Raw genomic sequence first — 20366 nt, forward strand, 5'->3', positions numbered from 1 at the left:
GGAGAAAAAATTTCCATAAATAGGTATGAACTATTTCTATGGAACGGACAAAAAAGGAAATTCAGCTTATTTCTATAGGATGGAGGGAGTATATGATTTCGACTACCTAAGCGACGTCGTTGAATGTAATTTATTTTAAATGAATGAGTATTTATAATTTAATTTATTTTATTTTAAATTAATGAATATTTATAAATTAATTTTAAATATAAAAATATTTAAAATATTAATTATGTTTGTAGGGTTCTTACAAAAATGGACAATATTAGACGGAAAACCGAATAGAAAAGCAAATGATTGTCATCAACCGTATAACAGTTAATTAGAATGTTAGTTGTGAGATTATTAGGCAACTATAGTTAGATTGATAATTACTTAGTTAGTGATGTTTAATCTGACTCAATGTATGGAATATCTATAAGTATTTTTCTATAATGAAATAGATATCAATACTCTTCTTCGATACCATCTACTACATGTTATTCTCTTCTCAATTCTTTGTTAAGTTTAGATCGCGAAGATCAAAATCTTCAAGTTTAAATGAGTTTTTTTTTGTTTTTTAAATATGATTTTATATCCTATATAGGAAAATGTATATAATTATTTAGAGTCTAGAGAAACATTTTATTTTATACTAGTCTTTAACTAATCTATTAACTAAATAGAGTGCAACCTACGAATCTCACATTGCCACTAAGATTTATTTAGTAAATTATTGATTATTAATAAAATAAATTTGAATCTAACTAACACTAAACAATAATTTAAGATGACTTAACCGATCAGAATCTTTATTTCCTTACAATCTTTATTTCCTTACTGAAGTCAGGTTGAAGTCTTTCTAACCCTATTTAAACTCAACATTCACTCATAAAATTTCACTTAATTCTCACGCAAACAAACTCTCTTCCAAGTTCGAAGCCCTCTTCCGACCTTCACCCGCCGTCTTCTCCAATCCGCCGACGATCTTCCTCAGCATGTAAGTATGATGCCAAAACCTAGACTTTGAATTGTTGTCGTTAAATTCTTTAATTTGGTTGTCTAATTCATAATTTCGAAGACTTTGATGTTGCCGATCATTAATTCATAAACTTTCTGTGAGCCCTAAAAATCAAACTAGTCTCTTTTGTTCGAGGAGTTCTTCTTCATCTTCTCCTCCTCCTTCCATGCAATAAAGTGGTTGTAGAAATAGTACTAATATGTTTTATAAGAGTTGATAGTAACTATTTCCAAAATTTATCCAAATTAAATCTCCTTGAATTTCTGTTTTGAACAATTCTGACTGTTCATCTTTTTTTCTGGATATCTGAAATTATAGTTTCATTCGATATAATTTGATTTTATCTTATTTCTCTTGGCCAAGTTTATGCTTTGGATGCATTCATATGAGGGAGGGAATGTATGATGATTTCTGATGTTTTCTAGTCTGATAGTATTATATTATAAAGAGACTTGGATTTATATATTTTTTCTTGTCCATCCTTATATTTTATGTAAATATCTATGAGAAATATATGAAATAGTTATGATAATTGTGTTGAAGGTTGTGTTGAAGGTTGTGTTTTTGTTGTGTTTTCTCCAGTGTGATTGAAGTACCACAATTGCAATGACAATGCCGTGCTATCCGATGCAACACCACCATCACAAGGTTGCTACGAACAACACAGCTCGTTGTAACTTGAAGTTCAAAGTAAATCCCGAGGCTAATGTTCCAGAGAAGCCATCTCCCAAGCGGGGCCCGGAGATGTCCGTTGATGATCAAAGGTGGAAAAAGCAGAAGATGGACTGCAATGTGAAAGTCGAGTGCAGTAATCTTTTGAAAGTATTTATGGATCGTAGATTAGCATGGGAGTTCGCTAGGCCATTCGATCCAGTGAAGACTCCTCCTGATTATTTCAAGAGGATTAAGAATCCAATGGATTTAGGAACAATAAAACGTAAACTGGAGAGGAATATGTACTCTGCTGCAAAGGAATTTGTTGATGACATGTTGCTGACTTTTGGGAATGCAATGACGTATCACCCTCCTTCGTCTGAACTTCATCGCAACGCAAGGCTATTGGATTGTAATTTCAGGAGGAGGTGGGAAATATTGGCTGCAAAAATGAAGCTAGTTGTAGAAAACAATCACCAAGTTGCTGGTCGGATAGAGGTTCCCAAAGGTGAAAACCGTGGCAAGTCAAGGCGCGTATCACTAGAGAAAAAACTGAAGCTCGAACCAAGGGTTAAGAATGTAAGTATGGTTGTTCTACACCTTGTGCTTTCTACTTTCATCAATTTGGCACTAATTGAGTTCTTTGTCAATTTCAACAGGAAAAAAAGCACTAAATGGCTGCACATTTTTTAGCAAAACGGCTGACAAAGGTGTGAATCGATCGATGTAAAGAAGCAACTATTGATGCTCGTACTCGTGGGGCTGTTCGCAATGAAGATAAAAGGCCTTGTTCAACCTCTGTCACAACTTCTGTATCATGCTGAATGTTTGATCTTGTGTTCCACTTTTATGCATTGAGCAAACTACTGAAACTTAGTAAAACGTTCAATTAGTATTTTTTTAAGATCGTAGAAGCGTTAAGCTATGGATTTGGGTGTAAGACTTTAAAGGCTTTTCTTTATATATAGATTAAAATTCATGAATATATGTATATACAAAGAATTTCAACTATGATTCCATTCTTTTTTGTTGGAAATATAAATGATTACATTTCTACTAAAAAAATTATCCCTCTTCTCAATCATATTCTCTCTCATTGGACAAAAGCGTACTAGTTGATCTAATATTTAATCAAATAGTATGATCTAATTATTGCTTTCAAATCTTGTATTGTAGGAGTAATAGATAATTGACATTTGACAATAGTCACAATATTAAATATTAATGGTTTAATATTCTAACATTTGACAATCTTGATACCTATTACCACTTTCTGTACTTCTAAGCTCATAACAGATATCGTAATAAAAGTTGGAAATATAGGATATTGGTTGAGTGCCATTAGAGATTTAGCATTGAGTATGATTTTTAAAAATGTGAATAAATAATTAATTATCAAAACAGAAAAAAAAATCACTCAAGTTCAAAATTAATGTGTAAAGGAAACTCCCATGACTTAAAATATCAAAGAATTAATGATCCATGCTAAATTGCTAATCAACTTGATTGCAACTAAGGTCAAAAAGATTGGACTAAGAAAATGATTTAACATTCTACATGGAGACTTAGGTGTGAGCCTTTAAAAAACTTCTCTTCATAGATAACAATTAATGAATTTATGTACAAAGAATTTCAATCAATGATTCCTTCATTCTTGAAAATATATACGACTACATTTCTACTAGAAAACTTCTTCCTCTTGTGGATCATCTTCTTTCTCATACTTCATACTCTTCCACATAGTTTTGCTTCAAGTAAAAGCCAACTTTCTCCAAAGCCTTGGGATTTGAATAGCAACCAAATAGAATACTCATCTCTTTCAGCAGGATAGGAGACGTATCAATCTCAACGGTCTTTTTGATCTGCAACGAATAACAGTTTTGGACTTTGGTTAGCATGAACTCAAAACTAACATAACTAACATAAACACAAAGATTCAATTTGATTGGCAAAAAGTTATCAGTCTAAGACGTATGTACCTTCTCTAGTGCCATCCTTGCAGCTTTTCTTTCCCTCTCACGAGCAGCCATTTCAGCAAAGCGGCCTTTGAGCATTGCAACCCGCGAAGCCTTCTTTGGCGACATTTGAACACCTTCAGCAGCGGATGTAGGAGTCGTGGCAGAGGTTGAACATGGGCTTTTTGCTTCAATGGGGACAGCCCCACGAGTATAAGCATCAATAGCTGCTTCTTGACACCGGTTCACACCTTTGTCAGAAGTTTTCCTCAATGATGTGCAGCCATTTAGTGCTGTTTTTTCCTGTTCAAATTGACAAAGAACTCATTAAGTGTCAAATTGATGAAAGCGGAAAGCACAAGGTGTAGACTGTAGAGAAACCATACTTAGATTCTTCAGTTTTTTCTCTAGTGATACGCGCCTTGAGTAGCCACGTTGTTCAGCTTTGGGAGCTTTCATCAGACCAGCTGCAGCTGCTGGCTTCATAACTTGGTGACTTTTTTCTACAACTAACTTCATTTTTTTAGCCAATATTTCCCACCTCCTCTTGAAGTTGCAATTCAATAGCCTTGCATTGCGATAAACTTCATTCGTAGGAGAGTGATACAACATTGCATTCCTAAAAGTCAGCACCATGTCATCAGCAAATTCCTTTGCATCAGAGTACATATTCCTCTCCAGATTACGCTTTATTGTTCCTAAATCCATTGGATTCTTAATCTTCTTGAAGTAATCAGGAGTCTTTATTAGATCGACTGGCTTAGTGAACGCCTGTGCCAGTCTACGATCCACCAATTCTTTCAAAAGCTTACTGCACTCAGCTTTCACATTGCAGTCCATATTTTGCTTTTTCCACCTCTGATCATCAATGGACATCTCTGGAACATTAGCCTCCAGCTTCTTAGTTACAACAACAGAAACTCTTTTCCTTTGCCATTGATCATCAATGGACATCTTTTGCTTTTTACACCTTTGACCATCAAGAGGCATTTCTGGCTTCCTTTTGCCCGAGTCCAGTGGCATAGATAGCTTCACCATGGAAGGCATGCGTGTCTCATTCGTTCCTTCGAGTAACTTATCTTCAACTATAGGCCATACTCCTTTGGGAGTTATAACATTGAACTTCAGAGGACAACGAGCTGCCTTGTTCGTAGGGAGGTGCATCGGATAGCACGACCTTGTATGAGTTTGGTTTCCAGCCATTGCAACTGTATTGCTTCAATTACACTGGAGAAGCACAACAAAAAACAGAAATCATTAGAAATCGCCATGTTTCATACATTCTCTCATACGAATTGAATGCATCCAAAACATAAAGTTGGCCAAGAGAAATAAGATAAAATCAAATCGTGAAAATTACTCCTATTATTTCAGAAATCCAGAAAAAAACGATTGAACAACAAATAGAACAGTTAGAAAATTGTGCGAAAAATGTATTACTCCTATTTCTAGATATTTTTGGATAGAAATTTTTGTAGATATTTACCATCAACTCTAATTAAAATGTATTACTCCTATTTCTACAAACAATTTATTGTATACTTTTGAGCATGAAGCTATTCGTCAAACAAGGAGTTTGATTTTTAGGGTACAAAGCAAGTTTATTGATCGGCAACTTCAAAATTATGAATGAGTAAACAACCGATTGAAAGAATATAACGACAACAAATCAAAGTCTAGCTAGGTTTTGCGATCATACCTACGCGTCGTCTAAGAATCGGAGAGCGGCGTTGAAGAAGAACGATGAACGTTGGCGGAGGGCTTCCAACTTCGAAGAGAGTTAGTAGTTTGCGTGAGAATTAAATGCAATTATCTGATTAATCTTGAATTTAAATAGTTTGGCGGTTTAATGAAAGCAACGATTTTTTGGAGCTATGTAAGGAAACAAAGACTTCAAGCGACTTTTGGGGAATTAGTAAGGAATTAAGATTGCTTTTGCTAATACAATCTTTATCGGTTTAATGAAAGCACCTATTTTTTGGAGTTATGTAAGGAAATAAACACTTCAATTCTGATCAAATTATTACATTTTTCTCAGTTGTATGTATAATTTAGGGAAAATTATGTGTATGTATAATTTAGGGAAAATTATGTGTAATTTTGAGGAAATTATGTATAACCTGAACAAATTTATGTATGATTTCTACTACTTAAACATCGTTGAATACACTTAGTCAGTTATATGGTACATTATTTAATTTTTACACATGGACTCAACATGTTCATAAATTTAAGTAAAAATTAAATTTTCAAGACGATAGAGAAGTAGGCGATTGTTACCCACCAAGTAACAGTTAGAAAGTTAGTTGCGAGATTAGTAAGGCAGATATAGTTAGATTAATAGTTACTCCCTCCGTCACCAATATAAGGATACTTTTGCCCCGGAACAAGTTTTTGAAAATGTCATTAAAAAGTAGATTATAGATTGAAAAGGTTAGTGAAATGTTGGGTATATTAATTTTATAATTAAATGTGAGAGAAATAAAGTTACTAAAATATGAGATCCATTATCACTAAACAATAATTTAATACTACTAATCATCCGATACAGATTAGGCTAAAATAATTTCCTTACTTAATTCCCAAAAATCAGGTTGAAGTATTTATTTCCTTACAAAACTCAAAAAGTCGGTACTGCATTAAACAGCCAAACCCTCTATTTAAACTCTCAAGATCATTCACATAATTTCACTTAATTCTCACGCAAACTTCTTACTCTCTTCCAAGTTCAAAAGCCCTCCGCCGACGTTCATCGCTCTTCTTCAACGCCGCTCTCCTATTCTCCGACGAACTTCCTCATCGTGTAGGTATGAATCGGAGAATTCGATTCTCCGATTCTCTTCGATTTTTCGTCGTTAAATTCTTTCAATTGGTGTTTACTCATTCATAATTTTGAAGACTTTGATGCTGCCGATCAATCCTTCATAAACTTGCTTTGTACCCAAAAAATCTAACTCCTTGTTTGACGAATAGCTTCATACTCAAACTACAATAAATTGTTTGTAGAAATAGGAGTAATACATTTTAATTAGAGTTGATGGTAAATATTACAAAAATTTCTATCCAAGTCTCCTTTAATTTTTTTGGCACAATTTTCTAACTGTTCGATTTGTTGTTCAATCGTTTTTTTCTGGATTTCTTAAATTATAGGAGTAATTTTATTTGATATCTTGAGTTCACGATTTGATTTAATCTTATTTCTCTTGGCCAACTTTATGTTTTGGATGCATTCAATTCATATGAAAGAATGTACGAAACATGGTGATTTCTGATGATTTCCCTGTTTCTGTTGTGTTTTCCCCAGTGTAATTGAAGTACTACAATTGCAATGGAAGCAAACCAAACTCAAACAATGTCGTGCTATGCTACAACGAACAAGACAGCTCGTTGTCCGTTGAAGTTCAAAGTAACTCCAAAAGGTGTATGGCCTATAGTTGAAGATAAGTTACTCGTAGGGACTGATGGGACTCGCATGCCTTCCACGGTGAAGCCATCTGTGCAGTTGAACTCGGGCAAAAGGAAGCCAGAAATGCCTCTTGACGGTCAAAGGTACAAAAAGCAAAAGATGCCCATTGATGATCAATGGCAAAGGAAAAGAGTTTCTGTTGCTGTAACTAAGAAGCTGGAGGCTAATGTTCTATTGAAGCCATCTCACAAGCGGGGCCCAGAGACGTCTCTTGATGATCATAGCTGGAAACTTGAGTGCAGTAAGATTTTGAAAGGGCTGATGGATCGTAGACCATCACAAGCATTCAGTAAGCCGGTCGATCCAGTGAAGACTCCGGATTACTTCAAGATGATTAAGAATCCAATGGATTTAGGAACGATAAAACATAAACTCGAGAGGAATATGTACTCTGCTGCAAAGGAATTCGCTGATGATGTGCTGCTGACTTTTGGAAATGCAATGTCGTATCATCCTCCTTCGTCTGAAGTTTATCGCTCAGCAAGGCTATTGAAGTGTAATTTCGGGAGGATGTGGGAAATATTGGATGCAAAACTGAAGCCAGTCGTAGAAAACAACCACCAAGTTATGAAGCCAGCGGCTGATCTTGTCAAAGCTCCCGTACCTGAAAAACGTGGCAACTCAAGGCGAACATCACTTGAGAAAAGATTGAAGTCAAAACCATGGATTAAGCATGTAAGTATGGTTGTTCTTCACACCTTGTGCTTTCCAATTTCATCAATTTAGCAGTTGTTGAGTGCTTTGTTTATTTGATAGGTCAAGCCTAGAAAGACAGCACTTAATGGATTCTCATTGATGAGCACAATTGTTGACGAAGGTATGAAGTGGTACACTTCAATATCTTCCAATTACGCTGGTCGATCTATCAGACTCTAAAAACCTGTAACTCCAGAATTAGCTATTGATGCTCGTACTCGTGGGGCTGCTCCCAATGAAGAAAAAAATCCTTGTTCGACCTCTGCCACAACTCCTGCATCTGAAGGTAATGTTACTGTATGTTTGGTATTGCATTGCGGCTTCATTATATCAATTGTGATGAACTTAATGAGGGAAAAAGTGAATGGGACTGAAAAATAGAGTAGTAATGTGGATTTTTTACTGTATCTTAAGTCATGAGGCTTTTCTCATTACATATGAGTTTAGTCCAACATGTTCCTGACTACTATAAATTGATATTCTTAACTTTGTTTAATTTCATGCAGATTTGAATATGATTATGAATAGTTTCACACTTTTCATAATTGATTACTCCTCTATAGGTTTCATGGCTGGTGTCCCAATGTCTCCAAAGAAGGCTTTGCGGGTTGCAATGCTCAAAAGCCGCTTTGCAAATACTATCTTCAAAGCTACACATCCGTCACTTGTATGTACATTACTTACCATCTGCTACACTATTGTATATTTAGTTGTATATCAGTATGCCTGATAATATTGTGTGTTTCATTACTTGTCTAGGATGAAAAAACAAGGATCGAAAAACAACTGGAAGCTGCCGAAATAGCCTCTCGTGAGAGAGAAAGAAATGCTGCAAGGATGGCACTAGAGATGGTACATAGCTCATTGACTGATAACATTTGGCAAAGCAAATTCAATTCTTATTTTGTTAGCTTTGAGTTTATGCTAACCGAAGTCGAAAACTGTTGCTCGATGCAGATGGAAAAGGCTGCTGAGATCGATAGCCCTCCAAACATGTTGAATGATATGGATATTCTATTTGGTTGCTATCCAAATTCGAAGTCCTTGGAGCAAATTGGCTTGTTCCTAAAGGTGAACTATTTGGAAGATGTGGAAGAAGATGATCCAGAAGAGGGAGAACTTTTCTAGTAGAAATGTGATAGTACATTCCCAAAAAAGAAGAAGAAAGGAATTGTATATTAAAATTGTATATACATTCATGAATTGTACTCTATAAAGAAAGTTCTTGAAGTCCCACACCCAAAGTCATGAATTGTATCCGTATAAAGAAAAATTGTATATACATTCATGAATTGTAATCTATAAATTGTATATATATTCATAAGAATTATGAAAAAGACCATTTGCCAATTTCCATTTCCTCTATATTTCAATCACAAACAAGAACCCCCCTCACATCACACCAATGTACACAAAGAGGCTAAATAATTGATGATATTTAACAAGAGTGGCATCAAGATCCGCGGCCAGTTTTTCAGCTCTCGCAACGAGCAGCAGATTAGGCTGTGTATGGCTCGAGCAGAGGCGCTTTCGATGCTCGTGCATTAGCTCTGCTGTAATGGAAGTAGAGCACCAGCTGAAGAATCCCAAGAACTGCTCCAATTCCATTAGGAATCTGATTTTATGCAAATGGTAAAAGCTTAGAGAAGTTTGAGGATTTCATAAGCATTTTGAGTAGGAGACGCAAGGGCTTACAGAGACAAAGGCGTCGTGCTTGAGCAGTCCATACGCGAAGAAAGCAATACTCATCAAGAATGTAGCAAGAGACAGATAGTATGGCATGTATTCCACACTTTTTGTTCTGATCACCAGATTCTGTGTATTCATAATATCAAAAGAAATTCACTAATGTAGTGATAAAATGAGCTAATTTGTAACCTTATACTCACAATGATGAATAGTGGAGAAGCAAACATGGATATGAGAGAAAACACAGATAAGTAACCGACAAAGAGCTGTCGGTTTGGTGGCTCGAAAAAGCACAGGCTAAGAGAGACAATGACAGCAAACACAGCAAAAACTCCCAACAATAATCCCACCATCTTTAGCTGCAAAAACACACACCAATTTCACTATGATCAAAACTATTGCAACAAGTTTAGCTAAACAAGGCGAAGATTGAAGTGAGCTATGGTGTGTACCCTTCTCCTTTGGTCTGCGTAGATGATAAATATGAGAACGTAAACCAGCTGAAAAAGGGCTCCGATTGAGTTGACAGTGGCGATCAAGATCAATCCGGAGGAGACAACCGGCATGCCATACCAAAGGCATATCAAGCAGTTCAAGAGGGTGTAGATGTAAGGAAGCCCCGAGAATTGCTCTGTAGATTTGTTTCGAATGATCCTCTTGAATGTTGGACTGCAAGATAATGATCATCATACATCAGTTTAACATTATAGAGAATCAGAAATGTGTGAAGAAGGTCTTGGAACTTACATGGGAGACACGAACAACACGAAAGCACAGAGGTTTCCTACAGAGATGGATCAAATTCGGTTATTTTAGCAATTTGATTAGTCATCAATGTAAAGTATGGAGCCTAAAAGGAAGTGAATCAATCCACACGACCACGATGATCCAACTTGATTCCTATTGTTACTATAAACAGAGTTCGTTCCTTTTGCCTATATATAGTTGCTCTGTCATTGTAAATATCGGGCTTAACATCGGCCCTCCCTAGACGTAGAAACATATCTTATCGAATTGGGTAATTAATTCCATGTGTCTATCTTATCAGCAATTACAGGTGGTGTTCGGTTGGCAAGATTAAATCTCATGATTAAATATGTATTATGTTTGGTTCATAAGATTGAACCCTTCAACTTAATCCTAGATGGATAGTCTCATTATAATTAGTCATAGCCTCCCCCTCCAACTAAAATAATCCCACAACTTAATCCTAGATGGATAGCCTCATGATATTAGTCATAGCAACTGAACGCCACCACAATATAGGAAACTTTCAAGAGAATAAATGGCATGATTTCATAATGAAAAGATGAACTTTTTTCAACTGTTTGATTCAGACAAATTAAGTGGAGCGTTCCACATTATCAACAGAATTTCATACAAAAGGAAGTAAAATGCAAAATCCAATCTTTAGTGTGGTCAAGAACATGAAAATTATAGAACAACAATGCAAAAGTTAATCGGAACTATCAAAATAAGTATAATTTCTAGAAAGAGAGGGAAAATAAAAGACAATAAATTAGAAAGTAAGGCAAAACGGCAATCGTCAAATGTTCAAACAGAATAGCTGCACCTTGAAATAGGAAAAAGAAAACACAGAATTTAGGGGATTAAAAGAAGAGAGTGACCTGCAATTCCAGCTCCTTCGCTGATAATTGAGTAGGGTGAAGAAGACAAGCCGCCTTCGGACATGGTTTCTCTCTCTGGTGTTAACTTATCAAGCTCTGGTTTCGATTAGTAACATTTATCCATTTTGCTGTTGATGGATGAAGATGATGGGCCCAGCCTTGAGCTGGCTTCCACGCCACTTATTGACCACGTGCTTTTTCTATTATTCATCCATGGCTTTTTTCTTACACAGTAGGCAACTTTATTCTACACGATTCTATATAGAGAAGAAGACAAACTCCATTTGCTTATTTATGTACATCTCTTTGCTTTTTTTATTATATGCATATTTTGGTGATAAGGTCGATCGGATATGTATAATTTGAAAATTGTGGCGGTGAGAGAAACAATACTGAATAAGAGTAACTAATTTTCTGGATCAAATAATCATTTTATATTCTTCAACCAATACTGTGACATGGTTGTAGAATTAGAAATGGTTCGAGTATAAAATCATGTTAGAAAAAGCAATGAACTCAAAATCGATGGAATCTGATTCATACTAGAAAGAGTTATGGTGAAATTAAATTTTACTTATAGAAGGAAAAAAGTCTAAGAAATCCATGAAAACTTTGTTTGAAAGTTATGGTGAAATTAAATTTTACTGAAAGAAGGAAAATAGCTAAGAAATCCATGAAAATTTGTGATCTAGCAACTACAGGGGCCAAGTTTTATTAGAATTTAGAGCTATATAGCTAAAGCCTAAATCTTATGGATAAATACCAAGACTAAAGTCTAAAAAAAATTTGGTCCTACGGAATAAATTTTTAGTCCTACGTGATAAGTGTGTTAGCTTGTGATGGTCTATATTTAATGGTTCCGTAAAAATTAACGGTTAACTTTGTTTTGAATTTATCATTGAGTTAAATTGGACTAAACATATTCTCTTATCACAAGAAACTAAGTTTTTATGCAATTATACCGAACTAATTTTGAACTTTAAAATATGATTGGTAGCTAATTTTTGATGAAATCGCTATCCTCACCTGTGCTCTTGCCAAAGTGCATGGATGTGGGCCCGGACCCACTTTTATTCATTTTTTACTCTCTGCCCTTGGCAAAAGCACAACACCAACATCCATGCTCTTCCGCAAGGATATACACAAGGGTCTCACCATTCTATTATTCAATTTAAATTAAAACATTTTCACAATATTAAAATGCATTAAAAATACCCAAATACTAGTATTAGTTTACTAATTACTAAAAAATTAAAAATTACATAATTTAAATCCTAAAAATTAAAAATTACATAACTAAATTCATCAAATTAAAAAAATCCACTACTTGTGGCCGAATTTCGCCCAAATGGATGATGAATGTGTGTATTTATAGATGATTTTGAGATTAAAAAATTTATAAAAAAATTAAAAAAAAAGGTAATAAAACGGCTATATTTTTGGGAATCCGAAAATATTTATTTTTGGTTTTTGGTATTATTTTCGATTTTAAAAAAAATGTCAACAGCCAATAGAAACGCGACACGTCGCCCTGCTCAGCGGCACGGACGTGCTCGTTGCATCGAGCAGAGCCATGCCATTGGCATGAGCACAGCGGCGGACCGGGGGGTGTCGTGCCGACGGCACGGACGCCTTCCTTCCCCACAAGCACCAATGCGGATGCTCGGACCAAGACATATCAGTTTATTACATGGATTGCATGACCTACACAAATTGAAAGAAAATCCAATGCCACAAGGCAGGGACGGATCTAGTATAGAATGAGAAGGGGCAAATGCCCCACCTCAATTTTTCATAAGCATGTAGGTATTTATATTATATTATCTTAATATATGTAAATTCACACTATTTGCCCCCTTACATTTAAGAAAATAATAATTTATTTTCCCCTCTCCTAAAAACATACCACCTTTTACCTTTACCTGTAATAATATAATATATTTTGTTTTATTTTAATATTTATTTATTTATATTTTAATATTTTTGCCCCTCCTGTTATAATTTTCTGGCTCCGTCCCTGTTAGAAGGTATTCCAGCCTATTTTTAAATACCCAGCGTGATAAGTTAACTACCTATTTTAATTATGTAGGAAAAAGTAATGAATAAATGACGAATTTTCTGATTGGCTGGATTTATATATTGGCGCCAGCTAGATATGCAAAGGGATGAATAAGAAAACAGCAAAGCGACACGCTGGCTGTATTGATGGGGCCCGCGTCTCTACAGATAAATTTATATTCCACGTGACGTGCTTTATTATCAAAGAAAAATATTGTTTTAATACATAAAAAACACAACTCCATTTAGTTATCCGTCTTCTAAATAAAATTTATTTTGTTAAAAGTGACTAGTGAGACATGTTCCAGAATAAGAGGAGACTTTATTGTGATTAAAATTTTCAAAGTGATGGTTAAAAATGATATTTTATATGTACAAGTGGAGTACTATTTTTCTTTTGAAAATGCCTATATAATTGAATATTTGAGTTAACAATTTCACGAAACCAAATTCGTCAATGCTGAATTGTTTATCCAGCTTGTGCTTGTAGAAATACACCTGTCTAGACGTGATAAGATTGTGTTGAATTTTTTATTCCATGTTATATCAAAATAATGAAAATGAAGAAAAGGATAAGCTTCAAATCCAACTGAAAATAAAATATTTAGAGCAGAAACTTTGATTATTAATATTTGACATATTAAAACCACGATGGATGTTTCATTTAACGTGCTTGAAAACGGAATTTCTCACATTTGTGCGTGGTACATGTATAGACAATTAAATTTATGAACTAACAATATTAGGCCACGTGTAAATATCACTTAAATATATAATTACATTATTTTTATTTTGTAACCTGTGAATAATAAATAGATACTATATAGCTAATATAATGTACAGATTTTTATTAGCCAATGGGACAAAGATGTGACACTTTGAAAAAAGAAGCCTATTTAAATTGTGTCACTTAACCCCCTAAAGCTTAATTAAGGCTAATATGTTACCCAAGACCTTGTATAAGTGGGCCGTGGGTTCAGAGCCCACTTAACATAATTTTTTGGTTTTCCTTTTTACTTTTAATTTTTTCATGGAATTAGAATAAAAGTTAAACTCGCATAACTGGGAATAACATATAATTTTAGAATTATAATTATATTTTCTTAATTAAAACAAAAATCAAGTCAAATAGAATATAAAATAAATACTCATAATAAATGATAAATGAATTATAAAAAATGAGATATGGACCTGAATATAATGAAAGGAAAAGCATAAATTTTATGTGATGTTTAAGTGTTTATTTAGTTTCATTAAGTGCATTTATGAGGAATAATATGCTACATACCTTACGTGGACTCCTTACGTGAGCATCACTCTCGTTTGACACACGTTTAGCATTGTTCATTTCGATTGATCTATTTAGTTTTGATTCTAATACATTAAAAATGTTATCGCAATTTTTAATTTCACAAAATTCATAAAAATCAAAGCTTGATTTATTATTTTATTCATTTATTTGAAATTATAGCGAAAACGAGCTAATCGAGCTTCGATTTTTGTGAATTTTGTGAAATTAAAAATTGTAATAACATATTTTATGTATTAGAGTCAAACTAAATAGATAAATCGAAATGAACAATGCTAAACGTGTGTCAAACGAGAGTGATGCTTACATAAGGAGCCCACATAAAGTATATATGTAGCATATCATTCCTCATGCATTTATTATAATTTTAAATTGCGTTTATAGGATAAGAAATATGGCTCTGAAATTCGAAGGTTTTGGGGGAACATGATCAATTGATCATGGTAAGAATGATATTCCGACCACTTAGTACATCACTGCAAAATGAGATCTAGTTGATGTATACTATTACAACAGTGGTGGTAAACATTGCATCCATTCATACAAATTAAATATCAAAAAAATCCAGAAATCAGATAAAACATTTCTTCATTATCTATGACTTACTGCCTCTTACCTGTGCATTGTATTGAATTCTAATCATGTGCTCCAATTGTAAGCATTTGAGAAAATAATTGGCAATCTAATCACAGTTTGCAAAAATATAGGCAAAATTAAATAAAAACTGGGTGACATTTTGGTTAAATCTGTCATTCATAAACAAAATAGTCCCAGTTAACTAAGACTCTAATTTAAAATTATAACCACTGGCTATTTTTATTTTCTCCCCAACAACCGGCAAGGGTTGATCTTATGTAGTACTCCTATCAATTAGAAGAAGGTTGATTGAGTCATCAACATAGTTATAAAGTCTAAATATAAAAATATTAACCACCCTCTTTTTAACTAATAATTATTTCGTTCTTTTGTGGAAGTTTATACTATAATAAATTAGGTCGATTGAAAAAAATATAGTAGTAATATAATTCTTACAAATCAATTCTTTCAAGCAATCAATAATGATATTCGAATGACTTTAACAATTTTGTGGCCACAAATTTGTCCACGGTTTCTGAAAATGGACAAGCAAATTAATTTATGAATTTTACCTGGCCTTATTAAATCCCTAAAAATGTTTTTCACTAAAATCACATGATCCGAATTACCCAAACGACGTCATTTTGGTCATTTACATTATCCAATAACAATAAGCTATGTATATATGAATCAATTTGTCGAAATTTTCAATTGTGATAAATTTTAAACATATACTACAAAATTTATGCTTTGTACGATTAAATTTTAAAGTTTATAAAAAAATTTCAGATTTTGACCAATTTTCATGATAATAGTGATTTTCTAAGTTCAAGATAACTAAGTTTAGTTAGTGTCTGCTACTAAATGACAAAATTAACGTAGTTGATCATATGTCGTGTTAATGCGGTTAACGAAGCAGTATTTTAAGTTTTAAGTAATTGTTTTATATCAGTACCAATGCTTCAATTATAATTAATAATCAAACATGAAGATCCAGATTCCAGAGCATATTTAACAAATCTTGACTTATGTATTACGACACTATGAGAAAAGATATACATCCATAGTTTAATTGTGGCAATCTATTTATGAAAGATTCAAAAGGAATTTTAACCCATAAATCGGATAAGATTCAGTGTCGAGTTTCATTCCTAACAATTTATTGCACTAAATTAGCCTGTATAACTAGTTTTTGAATTTTATTGTTATTTTTGTTAAATAGAAATAAATTCAAAAGTGAGTATATTTTTTTAAATTTCAATTTTACATATATATAGTACTATTGGTTATAATGTATTACAATACATTTTATTTTACAATAAATTTCTACTCCATCCATAAACATAACAATAAAATTAAAAAAATTAATTATACAATCTAATTTAGTGCAATAAATAGTTGATAATAAGTACGAAATTCGACTAAAGCATACAAAATTGGAATTAAAAGAAAAATAAATAAAAGAAATTCTTGTGAAAATATTAAAATGGAAAATGGAGTGAGACTTAAAAATGGACCACTATTAATGTGTAACAACCAATCACTATTCAGTATTCCCTCATGTAGATAAGCCACAAAATAATTATTGTCTTGACTAAATTTATCAATTAGTTTGCTCTTGCCTAATGTCGCACCGCGTAGAGTGATTAACCGCGTCAAATTCGGTTACTTAATCTTGCTCTCTAACTTATAATATGACTCATTATTTCTAACTAAAACATGACAGTCTAAACTCTACAAGCACCAATAATAATCTTTCGAAATTCATAGAATCCACGACTGAGCTTGTATACAGGATGTTCGATATGACTAATCATATATATTTAAATAATACTCCATGACGAATGAAATAAACTATAGTCTAAGGGTGTCCACTATAAGGCGGACACGCCCAATAGCTCCGCCCCAATTTTTGTTCATAGCCCCAATTTTATTGTCCATAGCCCCAAAATTTTGTGTCCGCCATTATGGTGGACACCTCCAATAGCCCCCAAATTTTATAATCAACTTTCATTTTATAATATTTCAAGTAATTATGAACAAATTTATCGGGCTCTTAGTGGATTAGAAGAAGCCGACTATACGAATTAAAAATAAAAATAAAAATAAAAATAAAATACAAATTAAAATTAAAATTAGAATTATACACTAAATTAAAATTAAAATCACACACTACATTGAATCTAGTACAAATCACTACCAAGTTTACACAACGCCACTACCTCCCCTACGTGCCCACACTTCTTCAATCAAATCGGTCTGCAGTGTGTTATGTGATGTGGTCCTGCGCATATCAGCGAAGCGTTGGATCAAATATTCATTGCTCCGTGGTACGCCCATCTGTACTTGCACTTCTGTTGTGTGGACAGCCCGATCCGGCCAGCCGCATCACGCCGGAGGGTGAAGCACCGGTAACGCTCCGCCAAATTCGTCGCTATATAGTTGAACAGCCGCTGCGACATCCTGAATCTCCGGCGGAATATCTCGGGTGGATAACGGGAGTTATCCTCGAAGTAATCATCCATTAAACGTTGGTGAGCACCGACGTGATCTCGTGGGATTGTCCGCCGATGAGTAATGGTGCGAGGGATCGGATCCTCCGCATCCTCCGCCTGCTCCGCCAAACGGGCCGCTACCTCTTGGGCGGCCTGGTGTTGCACCTGTTGAATCAGAGCATTCCAGTTGTCTCTCCACAAATTGTTCATTTCCGACCCCAAATTGTAGTGAGAGAAATTTGTATAGATGTTGTGTTTGAATGGTGTGAAAATAATGAATGGAGTGGGGTGTATTTATAGGTGAATTGAAGTGTAAAAAAAAATTAAATTCGCATGCAACCGCCGCGGCTTTATCTTCGTGCCACTATAGGCGCCGCGCCTATAGGCGCGGCTATAGCCCCCACGCCGCGTCCTCGCCCCGCACCCGGCGATTCCGCGTCCGCCGCCCCTCCCCCCACCCGCCGCGTCCACCCCCGCGGCGGACACCCTTCCCACTATAAGCTGCCCCGCTTCCGCCCCGCTCGCGGCTATAGCCGCATCCACATTATAGTGGACGCTCTAATAAATATTACTGGTTTGATATATTAGAGCATCCGCAATGGGCGGACGATGGCACGCCCGATGGCGCGCATCGTCCGCGCCATGCATCGTCCGCACCCATTGTGGGTGCGTGCCATAGGGCGCGGACGATAGTCGCGCCCTATACTTCGGTCGCGGAGGATAGCGCGGACGATGGCCATCGTCCGCGCCATCGTCCGTCCCATTACGGCTGTCGCGGATGATGGTCATCGTCCGCGCCATCGTCCGCCCCATTGTGGAGGTCGCGGACGATCGACTCGGACGATGGCACGCGATTTTGATTTTCTATTTAAATCTCGTTTCTCATTCAGTTGTGCATACGAACATATCGACTATCTCTTTACATATTCTCTCTCTACATCCAACCAAAATGAATCTCGGCGACGACATCAATAGTTCTAGTTCGTCTGAATCCGGTGGTTCGCTTGACGAAGCATTAGATGCAGCCGTTGAAGAGGCCATGGCGGCATGCTATGCGCAAATGCAGCGCGAGAAGGAGGCGGCGGCCGCGGCGGCGGGCAGCGGCGGCTGAGCAAGTCCATTGGCCTATTCGACATAGGTCGTATGTCCGACGCGACCACCAGGAAGCTCACAGACGTCTAGTTGAAGACTATTTTGCCGATCAACCGCGATGGGGCCCGACTGTTTTCCGCCGCCGGTTTAGAATGTCGAGGTACCTTTTTCTCAGCATTGTTCGTACATTGTCTTCAAGTGATGAATACTTCACGTTTCGAGAGGACGGCATCGGGAAACCCGGCCTTACACCATTGCAAAAGTGCACGACTGCTATTCGTCAGTTGGCATACGGCACCACGGCGGACCTTTTTGACGAGTACCTCCACTGTGGGGAGACTACAGGCCGCGAGTGTCTGAAGAGCTTTTGTAAATATTAAAAAAAATGATGACGTGGCGCGCTATAGGGCGAGCCTTAGGGCGCCCCACTGCAGGTGGGGAGGTAGGAGGATAAAACTGCTGACGTGGCGCGCCATAAGACGCGCTTAGGGCGCCCCATTGCTAATGCCCTTATGCCAATATTTAATTTCAATTAACGCTATATAAAATAAATCTTGACTTATAAATCTCAATCTTCCAAAAATCATTAAGTAGTCCCATATAATTGATCATTTTTTTTTGACAAAATCCAACACAAACACACTTAATCCTTTTTACCTATTCTCTCATTGTTTATATATTTAGTTCTCATTTCTATTTCACTTTGAATTCACTTAACTATTAAATATTTAATTCTGAATTCTATGCCAAATAAATTATCTCAATACTAATGTGAAAGGAATATAAAATTGATCAATTTAATTATAGAGCAATTGAATAAATATAGTAAAAAATTAAATTATAAAATAAAATATTAATTATTCTAATATAGCCTAGCTGTGGGTTGCAGAAAACGACAAATTTATACAGGAAAAATGAGATCTATTGTTGAATAAAAAATGGCGTAATGCCCCACCCACTCCCATTCATAGCCTAACAGAAGCCTAATCTAACACGCACACCCAATAATCACAATTCATAATTTCACATTTTAATAACATAGTAATTAAAATAACTATATTAAAAAAAACCCTTTCTTCTTTATCTTTTCTAATTCAATCGCTTCTTTTTTTGCAAAACATTTTTCCTCTTCCATTTTCTTACAACAAACGGAGTCACACAATTTCTTGGAAATTCCGACAATCACTATAATATATTAACATCTAATTTCTGAAACAATCCGTTGAAACAATTCCTAAATAATCGAATTTAATTCAAAATTCCCATCACGTTTCGAGAAAGCCGGTGAGGCGGAGAACGGAGTTACGGACTTGGCTCAAATCCCGTCCCTTGAGAGTCCTCCCGTTTCCCGTGCAAACGGAGAAAGCCATCACTTTTCCGGCCACGCGCCGCCCCACGATGACGTGCGGAGGCACCATCTCTCCGCCGCCGCAATCAGCTTCCAAATCGGGATCGGAGTACCGGAGCCACGACACTTTCTCCGGGATGCTCATCGGAACCGTCTTAATCTTCTTCCTCTTCGCCTTCTCGCTCCTCGCGAAGAGCTCTCTCGAGCTCAGCTTGAAATCGGCGGCGGCGAATTCGTCGTTGGCGTTGAAGACGACCTCGGATTCCTCGAACTCTTCCGCCATTGTAGTAATCTGCACTCGGAATTGAGGAAGGAGAGGAAATTGTTTGTGAATTGAGATTGAAAATGGTGAGAATTTTGCAGGGAGGGATGAATGAAGATGAAGAGGTGGGAATGTTGG

The 20366-nt window shown here is 35.7% G+C and overlaps 5 protein-coding genes across 6 annotated transcripts; 2 read left to right on the top strand and 3 right to left on the bottom strand.

Moving 5' to 3' along the window:
• The first annotated feature begins 892 nt into the window (after nt 1-892).
• LOC121758513 (transcription factor GTE12-like) lies at nt 893-2583 on the top strand. Its single transcript, XM_042153903.1, has 3 exons — nt 893-979; nt 1583-2233; nt 2314-2583. The coding sequence occupies exons 2-3, from the start codon at nt 1607-1609 to the stop codon at nt 2326-2328; spliced, it is 642 nt and encodes a 213-aa protein (XP_042009837.1). The 5' UTR covers nt 893-979; nt 1583-1606; the 3' UTR covers nt 2329-2583.
• Nucleotides 2584-3370: 787 nt separating this feature from the next.
• On the bottom strand, nt 3371-4812 carry LOC121757412 (bromodomain testis-specific protein-like). Its single transcript, XM_042152965.1, has 3 exons — nt 3991-4812; nt 3634-3912; nt 3371-3516 (listed from the first exon to the last, which is right to left on the bottom strand). Exons 1-3 carry the CDS (start codon nt 4810-4812, stop codon nt 3373-3375), a joined length of 1245 nt encoding a protein of 414 aa, XP_042008899.1. The 3' UTR covers nt 3371-3372.
• A 1502-nt stretch (nt 4813-6314) lies between these two features.
• LOC121758419 (transcription factor GTE12-like) lies at nt 6315-8927 on the top strand. Of its 2 annotated transcripts, none has more exons than XM_042153826.1 (7): nt 6315-6412; nt 6914-7750; nt 7832-7892; nt 7968-8057; nt 8278-8438; nt 8531-8623; nt 8729-8927. In XM_042153826.1, exons 2-7 carry the CDS (start codon nt 6938-6940, stop codon nt 8897-8899), a joined length of 1389 nt encoding a protein of 462 aa, XP_042009760.1. In that variant the 5' UTR covers nt 6315-6412; nt 6914-6937; the 3' UTR covers nt 8900-8927. The 2 variants fall into 2 exon arrangements, with proteins under 2 accessions (XP_042009760.1, XP_042009761.1); XM_042153827.1 differs by having other exon boundaries at nt 6325-6416; nt 8335-8438.
• A 132-nt stretch (nt 8928-9059) lies between these two features.
• LOC121758420 (bidirectional sugar transporter SWEET2a-like) lies at nt 9060-11319 on the bottom strand. Its single transcript, XM_042153828.1, has 6 exons — nt 11089-11319; nt 10208-10244; nt 9913-10129; nt 9661-9819; nt 9467-9586; nt 9060-9386 (listed from the first exon to the last, which is right to left on the bottom strand). The coding sequence occupies exons 1-6, from the start codon at nt 11150-11152 to the stop codon at nt 9270-9272; spliced, it is 714 nt and encodes a 237-aa protein (XP_042009762.1). The 5' UTR covers nt 11153-11319; the 3' UTR covers nt 9060-9269.
• An 8432-nt stretch (nt 11320-19751) lies between these two features.
• On the bottom strand, nt 19752-20366 carry LOC121758102. Its single transcript, XM_042153539.1, has one exon. The coding sequence runs from the start codon at nt 20247-20249 to the stop codon at nt 19884-19886; it is 366 nt and encodes a 121-aa protein (XP_042009473.1). The 5' UTR covers nt 20250-20366; the 3' UTR covers nt 19752-19883.

The sequence above is a fragment of the Salvia splendens genome, chromosome 12 (assembly GCF_004379255.2).
Source record: "Salvia splendens isolate huo1 chromosome 12, SspV2, whole genome shotgun sequence".
Taxonomy (NCBI): domain Eukaryota; kingdom Viridiplantae; phylum Streptophyta; class Magnoliopsida; order Lamiales; family Lamiaceae; genus Salvia; species Salvia splendens.